We start from the raw sequence: 22,020 nt of genomic DNA, 5'->3' as shown, positions 1-22,020 counted from the left end.
GGGTTCTCTCTGCCACCTTGTCACTTCCCTACCTTTAATCACTTCTGAACAGCACAACTTAAAGTGAACTTCAGTATCTGAAAATCAGAACTCCTAGCGTGGGTGACAGGAGTTACAGATAGAAACAACATATAAAAGCCTCATAGTTCTGAATCTGAACTGTAAAGTATCAAAATGTTCTATTTTATATTTATTTTTGTAGTTCTGCCTAGAAACTATGACCAACCCAAGAAGCAACGAGCACCCCTACCACCCAGATGGTGGTAATGAAATACCATTTAACACTGAAAGGAACCAGCCTCCATGGAGAGCTGACTGATTCCACACTGGGAGACAGAAAATGGCCAAGATAAGCCTGGAACATTTTTGGTGAACCAGAAATCAAGGAAGTAGGGTCATGTCAAATAGACTTAAGAGCCAATTTAAACAGGCTCCAAATGGCCAGACAGAACAATTTGTACACCATTAAAGATACCAAGTGCAATGAATTGAATCATTAAATATGTTTAAATTAACTTGCTCACAATGATTCTTTAAACAAAGAAATCCCAGCTGAAGGAAGCTGGTAAACCAACTCATTACTGTCAAAACTGCTAAACAAAGGAGAAGAAATAAGCCCTCATCCTGCTTCTTCTATATAATCTCTACTGCTAGGAAATCAAAGAGCTGATGAGGGAAATTTTCTCTTTGTATTTCAGCTAATAAGGAAGTAATAACATTAGAATACCAATGCTTGCAACTCCTAATGAACCAATGGATCCAGACATCATGGGCACCCACCTAGGATGTAACCCTGCCAAGAAGAAACACACAGAAAAACCAAAACCTGATTTATCAAGTCTTTATATGCAACTACCAATAAACTGTAAATACAGGGGACAGAAGAATATGTTAAATTACAGCATGGAGATATTAATAGCAAAAATTAGACTGTAATAATTTAAAAGCCTCATTTCTTCCATAAATAAACTGCAAGAAAAGTTAAGTTTATTTTTGAATTTAATTAAAAGTTATTAAATTAAGATTAAAACTAAACATTAAAAGGTATCTATGCAATTTCAATGTGTGGACCTTATTTGCACCTTGACTCAAACAAAGAAAAGTGACATTTATGGGACAATTGGAAATGTGAAAACGGGCAGATTTTGATGACACTGTGGACTATTCTTTTTCTAAAAAAGTAAAATAATGGCACTGTGGTACATCAATTATGCTAAAATATTTATGGATAAAGTGTCTGGGATTTACTTCAAAATAATATGGGAGGGAGAAACAGATAATGTATAAATGGAACAAGATTTGCCATGCGTATATGGGAATGTCATTATTCTGTTCTGCTTATTTTTATATGTGCTTGAAATTTCCTTAACAAAACTTTTAAAAAAGCGTATTTTATACAGCCACATTTGGTCTGAAAATCCGCAAATCATATATAGAAATTCACTTACTCAGGTGTCTGTTCTAATGATATCTGCTTAGAGAGGCTTCCTTCCTAACGCCCTTAACACTTTCCATTCTCTGTGCTTTGTCCTTTGAAGTACTTAATTATCATAAATTAACGATTATTTATACAGTCTCCCCTTATTAGACTGCAAGCTTCATTTTTTCACTACTGAATTGTATAATCTACACTTGGAACTGCCTGGCACATAGTAGACACTCAAAAGACATTTGTTTAAATGATCCTTTTTTTTTTTTTTTTTACCAGTTAAGCAGTAATTATGATGACAGATGATAACTAGATTACATCGTTTCACAGTATGACCAACCGTAACAAGTCACTGTTGTACACCTGAAACTACTACGTCAATTTTATCTCATTTTTAAAACTTAATCAGTATACATTTTATTAAATGCCAGAGCCAGGCTTAAAACTCAGATATTTGTGTGGACCTAAGTTTTTACATCATCTGGGTAAATAAGAAGAAGCATGACTGGTGCTTCCTAAGGTAACATAATGTTTGGGAATTCAGCCATTCTAACAGGTATATAATGATATATCACTGTATCCATGTATGTATGCACATATGTATCAATATTTATGCCAGCCGCTTGCTGAATCTCAGTTCCCCAACCAGAGACTGAACCCAGGCCACAGCAGTGAAAACATCGAAATCTAACCATTAGGCCACCAGGGAAGTCCCATCACTGTTGTTTAAATTTGCAACTGACTGATGATATATGATAAGTATCTTTTCAGATACTTATCTGCCACCTTCTTTGGTGAATCATGTGTTCAGATCCTTTACCTATTTTTTAATAGGTAAAGGTTCTTTCTTTGTTTTGTTATTATTGACTGTTTTACATTTGGGTCTATGATTCTTTTCTTTTTTTTTATGTGGTTGTCCAGCTGTTCCAGTAGTGTTAGTTGAAAAGACCATCCTGGGAATTTCCTGGAGGTTCAGTGGTTAGTACTCGACACTTTCACTACAAGGCCCGGGGTTGAATCCCTGGTCAGGGAACTAAGATCGCATGAGCTGCAAAGTAAAGCCAAAAAACAGAGAAAAAGAAAAAAGGACTATCCTTTCTCCATTTAACTGCCTTTGCCCCTTAGTCAAAGATAAATTGATTACACTCATGTGGCTTTATTTCTGGACTCTGTATTCTGTCCCATGGATCTGTCTATTCTTTCACCAAAGACCTGCACACAATGTTTACAGCTGCTTTATTTTAACTGCCAAAACACTGAAGCAACCAAAATGCCCTTTAATTGGTGAACAGAAAAACAAACTGTGGCACATTCATACAATGGGATACTATTCAGCAATAAAAAGAAATGAGCTATCAAGCCATGAAAAGACATGCAGGAACATTAAATGTATATTGCTAAGTGAAATACTGAAGTATTAATTAATACTGAAGTATTCTAACTATGTGACATTCTGAACAAGGCAAAACTATGGAGACAGTAAAACAGATCAGAGGTTGCCAGGGATTCAGGGGGATAAAGGGAGGGACGAATTAAGTGGAACCCTGGGGATTTGAGAGCAGCAAAACTTGTATGTGATACTGAATTGTAGGTACATGTCATTATACACTGTCAAAATCCACAGAATATACAACAGAAGGGTGTGAACTCTAATGTAAACTACAGACTTTAGTTAACAATAAGGTATCAAATGTTGGCTCCTCGATGTTAACAAATATATAATACAAGATACTAATAACAGGGGACACTCGGTGTCATGGAATATATGGGATGCCTTGTATATTCCACTCAGTTTTCCTGTAAACCTAAAACTGCTCTTAAATATATTATTAAAAAAAATTATAATAAACAGCTCAAACATTCTCCTGTGAAACTCATGTTCTTTCCAACACAATATGATGCCTAGGTTATTCATGGATAAAGCAAAAATTATATTCTATATACGCAGAAAAAGCCCTATATGTAATATAATTAATTTACAGATGAAATAGTTCATAATTTCTAACTTTTGCAAGGATTCTAATTTTAATCAATAAATTTAAATAGAAAAAAATGGAGTAACCACTCCACAGTCCGCATGCCCCTGTGTCCTTGCCACACCACACCAGCCAGGTTCCCTGGTGAGCCATGCCCCTCCATACTGGGCCAAGCAGCACAGAGACCAACGCTGGGGCCTGCAATGTACAGCCCCCTCACCCACATGCTATTATCACAGCAAGCCACACAAGCAGCTCATCTTTTTTAAACCCAGGTTCAAAAGACATCCAAGGACTAGGAAGATTCTTACCAAGTGGAGTGACTCGGGGCTGAACGTCCTTCAGAACTTCATGCAGCCACTCCGTAAATCGAACATAATAAAGATCGGAGAAAATGTCATCAACCCGTCCATTCTCAAAAAGATACTAAAAGGAAAATAATCAATAAAAGCTGTTGGTAGACTCTTAACAAGATGTTGAGGGAAGCAAATAATTTTCGAGCAGTACCCTCACATGTCCCTACCCATTCGTCCCCCATTAACAAACCAGCACACTGAGTCAAAACCGCCCAGTGCACAGTACTTCCACAGCATACTTCAGGATGGGAACTAACTCTCACAACACTCTTGAAAGTTGGCCAATGGAGCAGATTTCGTGAATGCTACTTCACCCAAGCAAGGCACTGTCTTATGGTAGCAAAAAAACATGATGCAGGCTCCAGGGCCAGTCTCTTACTAGCTATGGTTAAGTTATGTAACTCACGTGAGTCTTGTAACTTTGGGGGCTCAGTTTCCTTGTTTGTAAATGGAGAGGACTATGCCTGCCTTGCATGAGTAAGAGAGCATGGAATGAGACAAAGCATATACCGTAATTCACCCAGTGCTCCCAGTGACTGCTAAGAAAGAGTAACAAAACGGGAGATGGGTTTTTCTCAGGCCTCAGCAACAGGGTGAGTCCCAGTCAGCAAGTGCTCTTCCGTTACACCGTGGGCTTCTCTACAATAGCATTCAAACACTGGGAAATCCCCATCTGGTCTCTGACACTGCCAGTCCTAAAATGAATCTCCCTGTTCATCTTCATCTTAGATCTCCTGAAAACCTAACTACAGTTGTATAGTCTAGCTAGACTCTTTCAAATAATTATTTTGCATTAATGCAGGAAACAATGAGAAAATGAACTATATGTCAGCACCAGACTGTTCTGGGAGAATTGCTTTCCTGCAAACTAGATGTTTAACAAAAAGTGTTACATAAATGTTTCATGATTTTTAAAAAAAAGTCTCTAATGTAATATATCATATTTTAACAAACATTTCTCCAGATTGAGGGATTATTTTATTATCTGATTTTCTAAAGTGAACATGTAGATCTTTTCCAATCTAAAAAAAAAATACATTTAAAAACATTTCCAATTTTTAAAAAATGTACATTTAAAACCTCATTATATAGTTGGAAGACAGTATCTTTATTGTTACCACTTCTAATTTGACTACACAGCAAATACCCAATGGGAACACAAGGCAAACAGGTTCCTATGAAGCTGTTTCCTACCTTTTGAATACACAGGAAAATATAGTACAGCACATCTGGGTCATAGGGTTCACCTTCTCCATTTCGAGCTTCCCGTGTCATCAGACAGAGCCCATAATTCAACTCAGCCACAGCAGAAGAGATGAGATCTTCCTGGAATCGTAGCAACTGACGCCCTACAACATAAGTCCCAAAGGTCAGTGAGGGTCCTGGCAACAGCCATTTCTTTATTGGCTTCTTATATCCCTGGAAGGAGGTTACAGAGCAGATACCACCCATCAAGGCACTGGGGTGAAAACAATCACTTGTATCTGTGATCAAAACTAGCCTACAAAGACAATAATCCTGTTTGCCCTATTACCAAAAGGGTTCCCTTCCCATCTCACATATCCCCCAATTATTAGAGCCAAGAAATGAAAGCAAAAACACAAAACCCACCCTCTGTAATATGAGAAAGTATATGAGGATAATGCTAAGTAAGAAGGGCCCTAAGAACACTCACTAGTTCTTGTCTCCTCCCAGAAGTCTCTGCCCCAGAAATACATATGTACAAAAATGCCTGATCTTGGGCACACCCCACAAATCCTGCTTGTTTATAGTAGGTCCAGCCTGCCTCTTGTCTTGGATTCAGCACACTAATTCAGATGGAGCGCCCAAGTGCCCAGAGCCAAGGGATACACTTTCCTGCCATCCGTCTTCCTGCTGCTTCAGTGCCACTGCATTTCACACACAGTCCAACCCCCCTGCCCTCCCGAACACTTACTTCCAATGGGTGCCAGTCTGTTCTGAGCATCCTTCTCAAGCTCAGCATTCTTGGTCTGCGCCCAGTTTTTCCACACCTCAAGCCCTTCTTCTGGCTTCAAAGAATTTGGAAGCAGAAGTTCTGGTGAAGGCTGTGGCTGTGACTGTGGTTCAACTTCAGCAACCTGGACAGTCTGAGCCTATGAGAGAGAAATCATCAAAACGTGTCAATAGGTCATTTGACAAAACTGCCAGAAAAATGCTCTAACTCTTTTAACTAAAAAGCTGCACTTCTGCTTGCTGTCCTAAACTTTGGAGTCCTGTTCTTTATTTCAGAGACAGCAATGGCTAGTGCAAAGCTTCTTAATCTTAACTGTACTTTTGAATCTCTTATTTTAAAACACCAATACCTGAGCTCCACCTCAGAATCTCTTTTTAAAGAGGTATCAGACAAATCTTCCCATGTAAAAAGGCAATTCTAATCTTTGGTCATTGCCCAGAGCTACTGGCACAAAGCACTGCTCATCAACTACAATGTGCAAATAAATTTTATTAAAACGTGGATTCTGATTAGGAAGATCTCACGTGGGACCTGAGATTCTGCATTTCTAAGAAACCCCCAAGGAAGGGAGCTGGTCTTCAGACTACACTTTCAGTACCAAGTGTCCAGACTGTTAAACTTAGTTGCACCTTAAAATCATCTGGGCTGCTTTTAAAAAATATCCATGCCTGGGCCTTGTCCCTAGGGATCCTGATTTAATTGGTCTAAGGTGGTGGCCTGCCATCGGTATTTTTAAAAGCTCTCTGGGTTATTCTAATGTCCAGTCCTGGTTGAGAATCATCATGTTCCTTCTCAATAATACTGCTTTGGCTCATAAGGACATTTTCTGAAGACAGGAAGCACTGTCTGAGCTTCCCACCTCCAAATCAAGAACAGTCCCATCTTCAATGGTCTCAGAGCCAAACTGTGCAGACAAAAGGACAGAGAATGTCCATGACCCTCAATCACAGTCCCCATCAGGCAGGATAGACACCAACACAGATACAAAGCACAGGTTCTTGGGTCTCACAAACCTGTCTACATTGTAAAACAAATTCCCTTGAACAATTTTCTATGCCAGGGCCTACCTAAAGGGCTGAAAAATGCCAAATCATTCAACTTGAAGGCTAAACAATGAATATATGACACATACATTTGCTTATCAATCAATAAAAATAAAAACTGTCCTACTAGCTTTGATATAAGATACATTATTAAACAAGGAGATAAACAAGGAGATAAACAAATACCAGTGCCAGACTCTTAAATGTCTGTTGACCCTGGAGCTCCCCTCCAGACACACTTCTCAGTTCAACCACCATTCTTCTTGGTGAGTCTCCAAAACTTGCCCAGTTAGGATCTCCATGTTTGTGGAAATGATTGCTAACTACGTGCCTCTAAGCTAGACCATGCCTTAATATACTCAATGGGTACTGTGTATCTCGGACTGAACATCCCAAAGCCACCTCAAACTACTATCTAGGGAGAGAATTCATCACTTTGCCCACCCAGAAGTATTCTCCTCAGACTTTCCTCCCTGTTGCTCAATGGCAACACCATCTACCCAAGTAAGAAATCTAGGAGTCTGACAGGGTTAGTAGGTGAGAGCAGTGCTTCTCTACTGTCTTAGCAGCCAGGTTCTCTTCACAGTGTGCCTCCACTCACTACATGTAACACTCCCAACCACCTTGACAACCAGAATTCTTCCACACACATTCAAATGTCTATCAGTGGGTAGGGGAAACACAAGTTTCATCCAGGTTAAAAACTACTGATACAAGTGCACCCCTGGTGTAGAGTTTTTCCTATTTAAAATGGAGCCCTTAAAGAGTTGGGAAGTGACATAATCCTACATTTTAAAAATATTATTCTTGATCTATAGAAAATGGAATAGTGGAAGTAGGTGCTGGTGGCCAAGACCAGGATGGTGGCAGTGAAATGATTTAAGAGATTCTGAGAAGTTTGGTGGCAGAACTAATGTGGCTTGTTGATGAACTGACTGTGAGGAGGAAGGGCACGCAGACTCAAGGACTCTGGCTTACCTAACTAGGTAGATGATGGTATCATTTTCTGAGACGAATAGTTTTTGATAGTGGTAGAGGAGATGCTGACGAAGAGCTGAGATATCTTTACCAAACGCAGGTAAATAATAAGTGGGCTGCTGAAAGTATAGTAAGGGTCTGAAGGGGAAAGGCACAGTCTAGAGATAAAGAGCTATGCGTCACTGCAGTACATGGACTGCACATAGGTTAAGACATGGGCTCAGGAGCCCACCTATCCAAGGCTGAATGTCAACTCTGCCACTTGCTAAAAGGTGACTTTAATCTCTGTACCTCAGTTTCTTCATTTGTAAAATGGAGATAGTAGTACATACCTCTTAAGGTTGGTGTGAGAATTAAAAGAGTTATTACATGTAACACTATGGACAGTGCCTGGCAGAAGGTGTCAGGGATTATTACCTTCTGTAGCAGTCATCTAGAGGATTCTGAAAATCATGGCAATGGACAGAAATCCCCTGGGGGAGAAAAGAGCATTAGTACTGAGCTCTGAGAAATACCAACGTGTATGGTTCAGACAGAGGAGATAGAGACTTCAGCAAAGTCTCCTGAGAAGGACAAATAACCAGTAGGGTGGGAGGAAATAACACAGAAGTCCAGAGGAGAGTTTCAAGAAGGCAGGCTTGGTCTGCTCTATTGTGTGTTGCTGTGAATGAGATAAAAACAGACATGCCTGCTGGATCTGGCCATGGGGAGGCAGGTCAACGATGACCTTGACAAGAGCAGACTGGGTTGGTCATGAGCTGGAAGAGGAAACTGGTCAGCGAGTAGAGACAGCCTGTGCAGATAATGCTTGTGAAAACTCTGGGAATAAAGCAAAGTGGAGAAACAGGGGAACAGATGGAGGTGGGTGTGAGGTCAAGGGAGGGAGGTTTTGTCACAAATCTGGTTTTAAAGACAAGTTATAAAAAACCTTTCAAAAGGGGTATGTCAGGTGAAGGAACACATCAGCTCTCCCTAGGGTTCAACTCACATCACAGCACAATTATCTTCACATGGGCTATGAGGGCTCCAAAGGCAGAGGCTGTCTTATTCATCTCTGTTCCCCAAAACCTAGAACAGAGCCCAATAAGGGGAACAGAGGGATATCTGTGGTGTAAATGGGCAAGCTAATCTTTCCTGCATGATGGGCGTTCTTCCCAATATTTCTTTTCCTGGCAATAATCTTTGACATATGTCCCTATAAAGGGACATGTGTGTCTCCTTTGCTAAAGGAGATACAGCCTCTGAAGAACATGAAGAGCACAAGCTTACTAAAATGGACTCTAGAATAAGATTTTCCAGTTGAAGGGCCCAGATGTGCAAATTACTAGTAGAGCCCGTTGAGCAACAAAAGAGCCCTGAACTGCAAACTGGATCATCAGGCCCAGGAGAGTGGAGGAGAGGCTGAAGTTCAGCACAGTGCACCATGACAAGTCTCTGGGTGGTCTCTCCTACACGCGAATCTATTCCACACACCACTATCTGATTCTTCTGAATACCATCACTCAGGCAGGATTCTGGAAATTTTCCCACCACAGACCATACCAACTCTTCACTTCAGGAAGACAGTCCCTTTGCCCCCTCCACTAACTCCTCTCCCACAGTTTTCCCTCCTCACATGTTAACCTGGGCATACCCCTTGTGCCCACCCGTAGCTCTGCATTCATGCTGTGCCATTCTGTCAATCTAAGCTATAAACAAGAGATCAAATGCCAGTTTTTCCACAAAGATGCTCCTGTTTTAACCCAGAACGATTTCTGAATTCCCGCCTGACTTTTGTGTTAGTATACATTCACACTTGATTATGTTGCTCTATAAAGAGTTTATAAAGAAACAGAAACCATGAGTTCTTACTTCCACCAGATTATCAGCCACCTGAAGCAATGACTCTGTCCTATTCTACTCCTAGGCCTGACAGCTGGATTTTAACAGGTCCTTAATAAAGTCACCTAGGATTAATACACTGTTGCCTCTATGAAACCACTTGGCCAGCTGTTGCTTATCCAATCATTTACTGCTTGAGTTTCTGAGTGTGGTCCCTGGTCTGACAGTGCTTTGTTGGTGCCAGCTCCCTCACATGCACTCCCAGAGCACCTGTGCTGAGGCACATTGCCTTCAGCAGTCTCATGAGACCAGAGGCTCTACATCTAGTCTAAATGTCTGCTAGACAAGGGACCAGAAACTTTACTAATAGTCTTAACAGGCGGCCCTATGACAGCCTCAAGAAGACTAACAATTAGCAAAAAGAGCCAAGCAATTTTAAAATTAAAATTTCGACAGGTCTATTTTAGCAACTTATCTATAAATCTAAAATCATTTCAAAAGAAAAAGTTAAAAAACTTAGCTCAACATAGATGCCATGACAGAAAACTCATTAACCATGACCTATCTTAGTATTTTTAAGGAACATAAAAATATCGTTGGAAAGTCCCACTTGTAAAGGTTGCTTATTTAAGAGTCCCAAAGATAATCACTTTTTTCTTTTTTTCGGCCATGCTACAAGGCTAGAGGATTTCAGTCGTCTGACCAGAGATCGAACCCATGCCATTTGCAGTGGGAGCACAGAGTCCTAACCACTGGACTACCAGAGAATTCCCCAAAGATAATCACTTTTAACAGGCCCACCAGGAAATCTTTTAGATCTCCTAATTCACCTATACTGTGTCCAGTGTAGTCCATCTTTAGATGACAACTAAAGAAGGAACAATTTAACAGCTTCTCCACTGTAATGAATTTACAGCCTGTGTGTTCAACTACAGAAGTTCCACTAGATCTGTTCATTTGCGATGCAGAAAGCAGCTTCTGGGACAAAAATAACACTTGGGGTGACCCGTTAGTCTCAACCTAAAACTTTACTTTTCCTAAAAAGAGATCACAAAAAAGCACTCTGAGCATTTACCCCCAAAGCAGTTTCTGGTCATTTACCTCCAGACACCAGGCTAGAATGCCTGCCTATTCCATACCCTCACCCCGTTCCCTCTCCCCAATCCTAATTAAAACACTAAATACTGTATTACTACTGCAAGGCCAACATCACTCTAGTAAACAAGCCAGAGGTTGCCAAGCAAGTTCGGTGTGGCACTGGGCCCCAGGGAGGCAGGCTGCCCTACAGGTAAGTCTCACTTACTGAACAAGTAACCTGGAGCTGCTGCTGCTGCTGCTGCTGAGGCGGCGGCGGCGTCTGTTCCTGGGGGGTCTGTTGCTGTGGCTGCTGCTGGGGGTCCCATATATGGACAGTCTGAGCTGTATTCTGGTATGTGCCTGCCACGGCCTGCACAGCCACTGGAATGTGGATGTTGCCATTCATGAACTGTGCTGGAAAGAGAGAGTTTGCAAGGGTCTGCACTACCTCTTCATGGGAGTTTTTCACTACAGATGTGGTGCCCACCATCTTCTCCTTGTCATCCTCCAGCTTCACAGCTGCCAGGGCTGTGGGTGAGCCACTGACATGAACTGCGTTGTAGGCTTCCTGGGGAATGGCAATGTGGGTAATGCTCTGCTGCTGAGGGTCCCCCCGGGGCTGGGCAGAGTAAACAGGTATGGTCCAAGTTTCTCCTGTAGGGCTAGTAATGGTCCCAGTGGCACTGTACAGGTGGGCACTGTCTACCGTCAGTAAGTCGGGCCTCAAAGACACGTAACTCTGCTGCTGGCCCTGTGGAATGGCCAGTACAGTGGCCACTGGCTGCCCTGAGATGGCGTAGGACACAGTGATGGGCATGTCCACTTTGCGCTTCTTCACTGGCTGGAGGACACTGGCTGTGCCAACCCGCCGTTCCCCTTCCCGAGGTGAGCCCTGCTGAGACGGCGGTGGGGAAAGGGCACCCACAGTCTGGATTTGGATCTGCTGACCCCCAGCAAGAGACTGGCCAGCCACCAGCTGAGCCTGGATCTGCTGGTGCGGGATGTGCTCCTCCGGGATCTCTGGAGCCTGGATCTGCTGGGCCGCCTGCATGTGCTGCACCTGGATCTGGGCCGCCTGCAGCTGCGAAGGGCTGGGGCTCTGCAGAGATGGGGTCTGGATGGAGGGGGCTGCCGGCTGTGCTGCTTGGCCTTGGATCTGCACCTGGACGTGGATGGGCTGCTCAGCAGGCTGGTGAACGGTGAGTTGCGGGGAGAGCTGCTGAGCCGAGACCTGCTGCGGAGACTGCTGTACCTGTACCTGTACCTGCAGCAACAAGATGTGGCAGTGAGTGAACTGGACAACACAGAGAACCCAGTCCCGAAGGGCAGAGATCTCAGGCAGGAGCCCTGCGTACTGTGAGGAGGAGGGGCTGCCATACTCCAGCCTTCTGAGGAGGCCGTAATCTCTGAATATGCTGCGTTCAGAGCAACACACAGCCACCTGAGAGCACTCAAGACTAGCACACGAGAAATATCAAAACTCTTGCTCATTTCTTACCTTCTTTTTAAAAGTCAGCCCTTTTGTTTTCGCATACTCATATAGTAGTATAAGAATACAATGTATAAATATATACTTAGGTGTATATTCAAAAAATAGTTTATCCATGTGGTTAGTGATTGAAAGTGTGGGGACGTTGTTCTAAAGGGTCAGAAAGAGAAGTACATTCCACAGGCATTCAACTCCCAACTCAGGATCAAAACTACTCCCACCACAGACAAACCACAGTAGAGACAAAATACTTGAAATCCCTTTATGAGACATCTCCAATTTTGCTGCTGTAAGACAGGCACAGATTCTTTAGAGCGCTTATTTACGATACCTTTATTTTACAGGAGAAGCCACTCGATTCCTGATAATTTAATCTAACTAAGGTCACTATATCCCAGATAACACATTTCTGATGATAATGCAGTTCATGTCTTACTGCTGTACTTCAGCATACAGAATGGCATGAAAAGATGCTACACATGGTATGTAACTTTAAAACAGACCATATTTTTCCATCAGACATTTATCTAAATTATTCTGAATGCATGTAGGAATTAGGAAGGTAGAAAATAAGAAGGTAGATCAGTGATTGTATACATCACAAAAGATAACCAAAGATGATGCTGGGACAATTGGCTGTCCACATAAAAAGAATGAAGTTGGACTTTTTTCTCACATCATACACAGAAAATGGTAAAGGATCTGAACAATTCTCCCAAGATAAGAAAATGGCTGGCAAGCACATGAAAAGTTGTTCAACATCATTAACTGTCAGGGAAATGCAAAGCAAAAGAAGACACCATTTAAACCCACTAGGACAACTGTAATAAACAGATAACAGGGGTCTCCCTGGCGGTTCAGTGGTCAAGACTTTCAATGAGGTGGGCCTGGGTTCCATTCCTGGTCTAGGAACTAGGATCCCACATGCTGTGTGGCACAGTCAAAAAATAAAATTAAAAAAAGAAAAAAAAAAGACCACAATTTTTTTAAGAATAAAAGATACTGTTGGCACGTATACAAAAAAAATTGGAATTTTCACACACTGCTGGTGGGAATGTAAAATTGGTATAGCTGCTTTGGAACAAAAGTCTGGCAGATCATAAAAAAGTTAAACATAGCATATGACAAAGATATGAAAAACAAACCGTATGACCCAGCAGTTGCATTCCTAGGTACATACTCAAGAGAAATAAAAACTATACTCACAAAAAACTTGGACATAAATGTTAATAACAGCATTATTTATAGTAAGTGAAAAGTGGAAACAACCCAAATACCCATCAACTAATGAATAAAATAAAATGTAGTACTTCCATACAAAAGAATGTTGTCTAGTAAGAAAAAAATAAAATGCTGATAAAAAGCTACAACACAGATGAACCCTGAAAACATTATGCCAAATGAAGTTAATCGCAAAAGACTACATATTGTATAATTCCATTTATATGAGTGTCCAAAATAGGCAAATCTACAGAAATAAAGTAGATTAGTGCCTGTCCAGGAGATAGGGATTGGGGGAAATATGAAGTAACGGCTAAAGCCACAAGCTTTCTTTCTGGGATGATGGGAATGTTCTAAAATTGATGTGATAATGGTTGTACAACTCTGTGAATAGACTAAAAACTATGAAGTTGTACACTTTACATGGAAATGAATGAATTGATATGAGAATTATACATCAAGAAAGCCATGACTAATTAAAAAAAAAAAATCATAGGCAAGGAGGAAGTTATATAAAGAGCATAGACCTTGAGAGCTGACTTGAAATGCTGCTGTACTTTCCTGGCTACAAGTCCCTGAAGCTTCTGTTTCCTGAGGAACAATAAAAAGGGCCTACCTGCTTACCTCCTCACAGAGTGGTCATGAGCATGAAATAATCTTTACTGACATATAGTAGGTGTTCAAACGGAGAAGGCAATGGCAACCCACTCCAGTACTCTTGTCTGGAAAATCCCATGGACGGAGGAGCCTGGTAGGCTGCAGTCCACGGGGTCGCTAAAAGTTGGGCACAACTGAGCAACTTGATTTTCAGTTTTCACTTTCATGCATTGGAGAAGGAAATGGCAACCCACTCCAGTGTTCTTGCCTGGAGAATCCCAGGGACAGAGGAGCCTAGTGGGCTGCCGTCTATGGGGTCGCACAGAGTCGGACATGACTGAAGTGACTTAGCAGCTTAGCAGCAGCAGCAGGTGTTCAAAAAGTTGGTTTGCTTCCTCATAAGCAGTACACCAGTGAGTCTCAAAATGTAGTTTCCAGGCCAACATCATCATCACCCATGCAACTTGTCAGAAATATAAACTTTTAGGTGGAACAATTAAAACAGAAACTCTAGGGAATGGGATCAGCAATCTGATGCATGCTCAAATTTGAGAATCAGTGCTTTACACCAAGGACATAAAGGAAAGTATGAAGCCAATTACTAAAGAAGAGCTGCTTTCAAGTTTTCTGGTCTCAGGACTCTTTTAAAAAAATGACTGAAGATGCCAAAGAGCTTTTCTATAGATAGCAATATTTACTACATTAGAAATTAAAACTAGGAAACTTAGAAAAATATTAATTCATTAAAAATTACCATATAAACCAATATAAATGTCAACATAAATCATAAATTCTTATGAAGAGTAACTTTATTTGCCAAAACAAAAAATCTATAATAAGAGTTGCATAAAATTTTACATCTTTGCAAACCTCTTTAATGGCTGACTTAATTGAAGACAGCTGAATTCTTTGTATTTGCTTTTGCAATCTGTTGTGCACACGTCACACATGGTCTCTGCAAAACCCCACTGTACACTCATGAGAGAACGAGAGTGAAAAAGGCATATAAACATCTTCATATTATAATAATAACAGCCATAACTTTAAGGAATCACTCTTAACAATGTAAGAGCAATTAAAATTTCAGAGTGCTGGGAACTACCAGCCCCTGAACTACCCTTTAAGAATCACTGTTGTAGAGTTAAATACACAGTATGTTTTTTAACTATATTATTACTGGCTTAGAAACAAAAGTTCAAAATCTGGTTATTATCATTGAATTGTAGTTCATATTCTTAATGATTTTACTCTATCTCTTTACAATGACTTTTCCTAGAAAGCATTTATCAATATTCAATCTTCCAACACAAACAAGTTAGCAAAGTACTAAGGAATCAGAACTGAAGGCATTTACCCAAATGAGGCATTTACTCAAATCAGAATAAACAGGTAAAGATAATCTGATGCTACTTTATATCCTAAGTAGTTAGAATTTACAATTAAAAGAGTAAAAGTTAAAGCACTTTCTGACATTTCCTTACCAATGTCAACATACTGTACAGGGTATCAATTATATGTTTATAACCTTTACCCATTAAGAATCATGTCAATAAAAAATTAAATATTACTTGTAATACCTTTCATATCTTTATTTATATAAAAATATAACTTTTTATCTGATTAGGTAATTACTACAGAGTCACTGCAAAATCACTGCAGAGGGCAAATGCAACTATGAAATTAAAAAACATTTGCTCCTTGGAAGAAAAGTTATGACCAACCTAGACAGCATATTAAAAAGCAGAGACATTACTTTAGCCAACAAAGGTCCATCTAGTCAAAGCTATGGTTTTTCCAGTAGTCATGTATGGAGGTGAGAGTAGAACTATAAAGAAAGCTGAAAGCCAAAGAATTGATCCTTTTGAACTGTGGTGCTGGAGAAGACTTTTGAGAGTCCCTTGGACTGCAAGGAGATCCAACCGGTCCATCCTCAAGGAAATCAGCCCTGAATATTCATTGGAAGGACCCATGCTGAAGCTGAAACTCCAATACTTTGGCCACCTGATGCAAAGAACTGACTCATTTGAAAAGACCCTGATGCTGGAAAAGATTGAAGGCGGGAGGAGAAGGGGACGACAGAGGATGAGATGGTTGGATGACATCACCGACTCAATGGACATGAGTTTGAATAAACTCTGGGAGTTGGCAACGAACAGGGAAGCCTGGAGTGCTGCAGTCTGTGGGGTCGCAAAGAGTCGGACACGACTGAGCGACTGAACTGAACAGAGTCACATTGAAAATCTGAAAAGTCAGTGAAGTAAAAAAAGTTTTTTAAATTTTACTTGAACTTATGAGGAAATGAAATTAAAACTGAAGGAATAGCTGAACTTTGAATATTTCTTCACACCAAGAAGCTCTGACAAGATTTCTCTTAAAAAGAAAAAAAAAAAAAGACAAAAATCTAAGACAGACATTCAGAGCTGATACTGTCTTTATTAACTACTTAATTTTCAAGGTAGGTAAACTGTCTCAGAAAACAAACTGACACACTGAAACCTTAACAAAAAATTAAAGAGAAAAAAAAGGCAGTTTGAAACTTAAGCTTAGATTTGAAATGATTCTAAAGAAACACAAAAAGAAAAAAGACCATCCCAAAGATACGCATGTACTAGGAAAGTGATATATTGATGGGGGAGAAGGACATTTCCGGAGAAGGTGAATTTGGTTTTATTGTTTTAAAAAGCACTATTTCTTACCTTCTATCAATCCCTCATAAATCACACTATATTTCAGTTCCCTTCACATCTGAATCCGTACTTCTCATTCAGCAACCCCCACCATCTTTCCCAGAGTTTTTCAATTGCTCTTCTTCCCCTCTGTTGATCAGAACAGATACACTTTATTATCCATCTGGGCTTTTGATGACATAGTATGTACAACGCTAATTACTTTCTTCTTGAGCATTCTGACTTCCTTTTCAACCTGGACAGACTGCATTCTAAGTCTTCTGTACAGACTTAAGATTTAGATTTCAATTCTGAGCTGGTTCTGTTTCTTTTATTCTCATGACTTTTTTAAAAATTTATTTTTTAATTGAAGGAATAATTGCTCTATAGAATTTCGTTGGTTTCTGCCAGACATCAACATCTCATGACTTCTTTCCTATATTTTTTTTTTTGATTGAGTATATTAAGTTTTTCAGATATGTTTGAATGTGGTCTTCAGATTAGCAGCATCAGCACCAACCTGGAATTTGTTAGAAATGCACATTTTCTGGAAATGAAAAAACTGCTGGAGATAACTGCATTGCCAAATTCACATCAGCATTATTTACAATGGCCAAGACATGGAAACAATCTTAAGTGTCTGTCAATACAATGAATATTATTCAGCCATATAAAGGGGGGAAATGCTGTCATCTGTGACAACATGGATGAATGGTGAAGGCATTATGCTAAGTGAAATCAGAGAGAGAAAGACAAATACTACATGATCTCATTTATATATAAAAACCTAAAAAAAAAAAAACAACCCCAACCAAACTCAGAAAAACAGATCAGATTTGTGGCTACTGAGGCAGAGGCAAAGACAAGAGGAACTGGATGAAGATGGTCAAAAGGTACAAACTTCCTAGATAACTAAGTCCTAGGGATTTATTTATTTAGTTGGCTATACCAAGTCTTAGTTGCAGCATGCAGGATTAGTTCCTGACCAGGGATGGAACCCAGGCACCCTGAGCTGGAAGTACGGAGTCTTCACTGCTGGACCACCAGAGCAGTTCTGTTCTAGGGATATAATGTACTACATGATAACTAGTTAACACTGCTGGATAGTGAACGTGAAAGTTAAGTGAAAGTTAAGAGAGTAAATCCTAAGTTCTCATTACAAAGGAAAAAATGTTTCTTTCTTACTCTGTATATGAGATGATGGATGTTAACTAAATTTATTGTGGTCACCATCTCATGATATATATAAATGAAATAATTGAGCTGTACACCTTAAACTTATACATTGCTGTATGTCAACTATATGTCAATAAAACTGGGGGGCAGGGGGATATAAATTCTCAGCAGTGACCCCAGACCAGCTGAATTTGTAGTGGGAGAAGGATGGCCATTTCTGTTTTAAGAAACCCTCCAGGTGATTCTAATGTACCCTGAAGTTTGATAACCAATAGTGTAAAAGTTTTATTGGACCTCACTAGCTTAGGTTCTTCGGAGCAGGCAATGGCACCCCACTCCAGTACTCTTGCCTGGAAAATCCCATGGACGGAGGAGCCTGGTAGGCTGGAGTCCATGAGGTCGCTAAGAGTTGGACAGGACTGAGCGACTTCACTTTCATGCACTGGAGAAGGAAATGGCAACCCACTCCAGTATTCTTGCCTGGAGAATCCCAGGGACGGGGGAGCCTGGTGGGTTGCCATCTATGGGGTCGCAGAGTCGGACACGACTGAAGCGACTTAGCAGCAGCAGCTTAGGTTCTTAACCTGTTTGCAGATGAATAATCTATTTCCTTTTCCTCAGTGTCATTCAGAACCTAAGTAATACAGAGCTCAACACAACATAAGGACTAAGTACTCCAACTAAAAAGCAATGAGAAAAACCAAGAAGTAATACATGTATTACCCCGCTTAGGAATCTTTTCTTCCAATCACTGACACTAAAAACAGTAATATTTTTTGTTCTGTTCTGTTTTTGGCTACTTTGAGTATAAAGCCAGTATTTTATGTAAGAATAAACCGGCTGAGTGTGCTGGGTCAATTCTGAAATTCCATCCCATAAACAATTTTAAAAGTTACTTTCTTATTTCCACAAAAAAAAAGAATAAACAATTCTTCTCTCGTATTTCCCCAAAGCTGCATTTGTTACACATTTTTAGCAATCACTTAAAATGTGGTTAGTCCAAATTACATTGTGCTCACAAGTTCAAAACACAAAAAGATTTCAAAGATTTGTGCCAAAAAATGGTAAAATAATTTATCAACAATATACAACTTAATGCTGAAATAACATATTAGTTTAAATAAAATGTGATTTTATTTTTTTAAACGTGATTTTAAAAAGTCAATATCACCTCATTCTTCCCTCTTTTTCCATTTAAAAATTTTTTCTTGAAATATAGTTGATATACATCTTTCCCCTCTTGTATAAAACAGGCTACTAAAAATTTTGGAGAAGGAAATGGCAACCCACTCCAGTACTCCTGCCTGGAGAATTCCATGGACAAAGGAGCCTGGTAGGCTACAGTCCATGGGGTTGCAAAAGAGTCAGATACAACTGAGCAACTAACACTCACACTAAAAATTTTAGAATAACAAATGTGACTTACATTCAATTTCATCCTCTGAGTTTCACTGAGGAGGGACTGAGGAGAGGACAGTGCTCAGTGTGGCAGAAGAGATCCCACTAAGTGAGGAATCACAGCACCTGGGATCCAAATACACCTGTGCCTTTTAACAACTAGTCCGCAAATCCTTGGCTGAACTTTACTGTTCAAAAAAACGCTCTTCTGAAAGTGGTAAAAATCTTTATCCAAGTATCAAACATTTACCAAATTCTTAATATACAAATGAATAATCTACATATGGTGAGGGAAGAGATTTAAACATGGGTAAAAGGCTAACATGTCCACTGACAGACAAATGGACAAAGATGAGATATATATACATTTATATATATATAAATACACACACACACACCACTATTCCTCAGTCATTACAAAGAATGAAATAATGCCATGTGCAGCAACATGGATGGACCTAGAGATTACCATACTAAGTGAAGTAAGTCAGACAAATATCACATATATCACTTCTATGTGGAATCTAAAAATATGACACAAACTTATCTTCAAAACAGAAACAGACTCACAGATATAAAGAACAGACTTGTGGTTGCCAAGGGGGAGGAGGGGGGGAAGAGGCAAGTATTGGGACTTTGGAACTAGCAAGATGTAAAGTATTATATATAGGATGGATAAACAAGGGACTACTGGATAGCACAGGGAACTGTATTCAATGTCCTGTGATAAACCATAGTGGAAAAGAAAAATATATATATATATATGTATGTGTATGTGTAACTGTGTCACTCTGCTATATAACAAAAACTAACATATCATCATAAATCAACTATACTTCAATAACATTAAAAAAGAAAAGACTGGACATGAAGGGCCAGAAAAGGCAGCAATAAACGGCCCACCAATCTGAAGTGATGATCAGGATCTCAATCAGCTCACAAAATGCCAGTGAGAGAGTAGCTGATTTTAGTCCTATTTTTGGCTGCAGAATACACATTCTGACTTCTGCCTCCCCCAGGCAGAAGCTGGAATCACTCTTTCAACATCTCCTGCAGCTAGAGTGCAGGCCTGTGACCAAGACTTCCCAATTTAGACACTGCATGAAATTTGGACTCAGAAAGGAGCAACATGAGGCAGCAGGAACCACAACCTCCTTTTCTGGTGAGAGCGGAGGACTGTGGCAGAAATGGAACAGGATGGCATAAATCCCAATGAGAGACCATGGTAGGACAAGGACCTGTGCCCAAGGGTGTGGCTGCACGTCTTTGGCAAAGCCAGCCAGCAATGTGACCTGAGTCCTTTCCTGGCCGTGCAGCCTCCAAAATCCATTCTCTGACCCTCCTATAAATTTCCTGAGCTAACTACTACCCTTTAGCCAATTCTTCTGAGTAAACTAGGAGGAGGGAGGTGGGGGACTAATTGCCTGATACTTGTAACTAAAAGTCAAAACTCAGATGGATACAGAAGATGTAACAAGTTGGAAACTTTAAAACAGTGTTCACGGGAGGAGGGAGGAGGGTTCAGGATGGGGAACACATGTATACCTGTGGCGGATTCATTTTGATATTTGGCAAAACTAATACAATTATGTAAAGTTTAAAAATAAAAAAAAATAATACAAAAATTAAAAAAAAAGAAACAAACAAAAAAAACAGCGTTTACCTTAGGAGAGGAGGATGTGCAAAGCGGTACTAGAGATCTGAACTGCACCTGCAAAATTTTATGTCTTAAAAAAAAAAAGGCAAACTGCCAAAAACAGCACAAACACTTGTTATAAAGATTTGTCTGGATACTTTTCAAATGTCTGAAAAGCAACTAGGGCCCTAGGTAGGAATTGAACTAATGAGCAGAGCAGGAAGAAAAAACAACAGTAGCTATGATTTATTTATTGAAGGCTTACTATGTGCCAGGCGGTGTACTTAAGACGTAGCATTTTATGTAGTCCTTAAAATAACTACAATATAAATTATTTTATTCTTATGATATAGATAAGGAAATGGACTCAAAGAGGTTAAATCGCCTGCCTGTGACCACATATCTAAAGAATCAGAGGAGGATCAAACTCATCTTTGTCTAAGAGCCAAGCCTGGCTCGTAATTACCTTCTTCCTCACTCTCAGCAACTCTACACGGTGGTGAGAGGATGCTGCTGCTAACTCACTTCAGTCATGTCCAACTCTGTGTGACCCCATAGACAGCAGCCCACCAGGCTCCCCTGTCCCTGGGATTCTCCAAGCAAGAACACTGGAGTGGGTTGCCATTTCCTTCTCCAATGCATGAAAGTGAAAAGTGAAAGTGAAGTCGTTCAGTCCGACCCTCAGGGACCCCATGGACTGCAGCCTTCCAGGCTCCTCTGTCCATGGGATTTTCCAGACAAGAGTAATGGAGTGGGGTGCATTGCCTTCTCCCTGTGATGGGTTAGGGAGTGACTATACCAGCACAGAGAGAATGTGCAACAGCAAAAGAGGAAGAGGGACAGAAGTTGGGATGACAAATGAAGAAGAGCTGCACTTTGATCTATGAACCTTGAGATCTTTACTTTTAACAACAAAAGAGTTGAGTGCTGAGAAATCCCCTTCCTCAAAGCATCCTACATTGAGTAGGACCAGACTGAACCAGCCTTATCTGAAGCCTCAGTTCCTGCCCTGGAGAGAAATGTAGGGAAGAAACAACCAATTCTGTGGGTGCTAAGTAGAATCAGACTCCTAGAATTCACCAGTGGGTCTTCTCTCTGGCACACAGATTTAATTCCATGTGGACGCTTCAGGAAGTACCCAACTCAAGAGGGTTCTTGAACGTGAAGTTTCAAATGAACCAT

The 22,020-nt window shown here is 40.3% G+C and overlaps 1 protein-coding gene across 3 annotated transcripts in view; it reads right to left on the bottom strand.

Moving 5' to 3' along the window:
• The window catches only part of QRICH1 (glutamine rich 1), a 42,293-nt gene that overhangs the window by 4,548 nt on the left and 15,725 nt on the right, over window positions 1-22,020 (bottom strand). For all 3 annotated transcript variants that reach the window (XM_070360464.1, XM_070360465.1, XM_070360466.1), the window contains 4 exons: window positions 10,882-11,919; window positions 5,698-5,875; window positions 4,956-5,110; window positions 3,717-3,831 (listed from right to left, as the gene is read on the bottom strand). In XM_070360464.1, the coding sequence (XP_070216565.1) occupies window positions 3,717-3,831; window positions 4,956-5,110; window positions 5,698-5,875; window positions 10,882-11,919 (1,486 nt within the window). The remainder of the gene's footprint in view (window positions 1-3,716; window positions 3,832-4,955; window positions 5,111-5,697; window positions 5,876-10,881; window positions 11,920-22,020) is intronic.

The sequence above is a fragment of the Bos mutus genome, chromosome 22, assembly GCF_027580195.1.
Source record: "Bos mutus isolate GX-2022 chromosome 22, NWIPB_WYAK_1.1, whole genome shotgun sequence".
In the NCBI taxonomy this organism is placed as follows: domain Eukaryota; kingdom Metazoa; phylum Chordata; class Mammalia; order Artiodactyla; family Bovidae; genus Bos; species Bos mutus.
The sequence above is the reverse complement of the archived record's forward strand: the minus strand, read 5'-3'. Positions and strand labels throughout refer to the sequence as shown.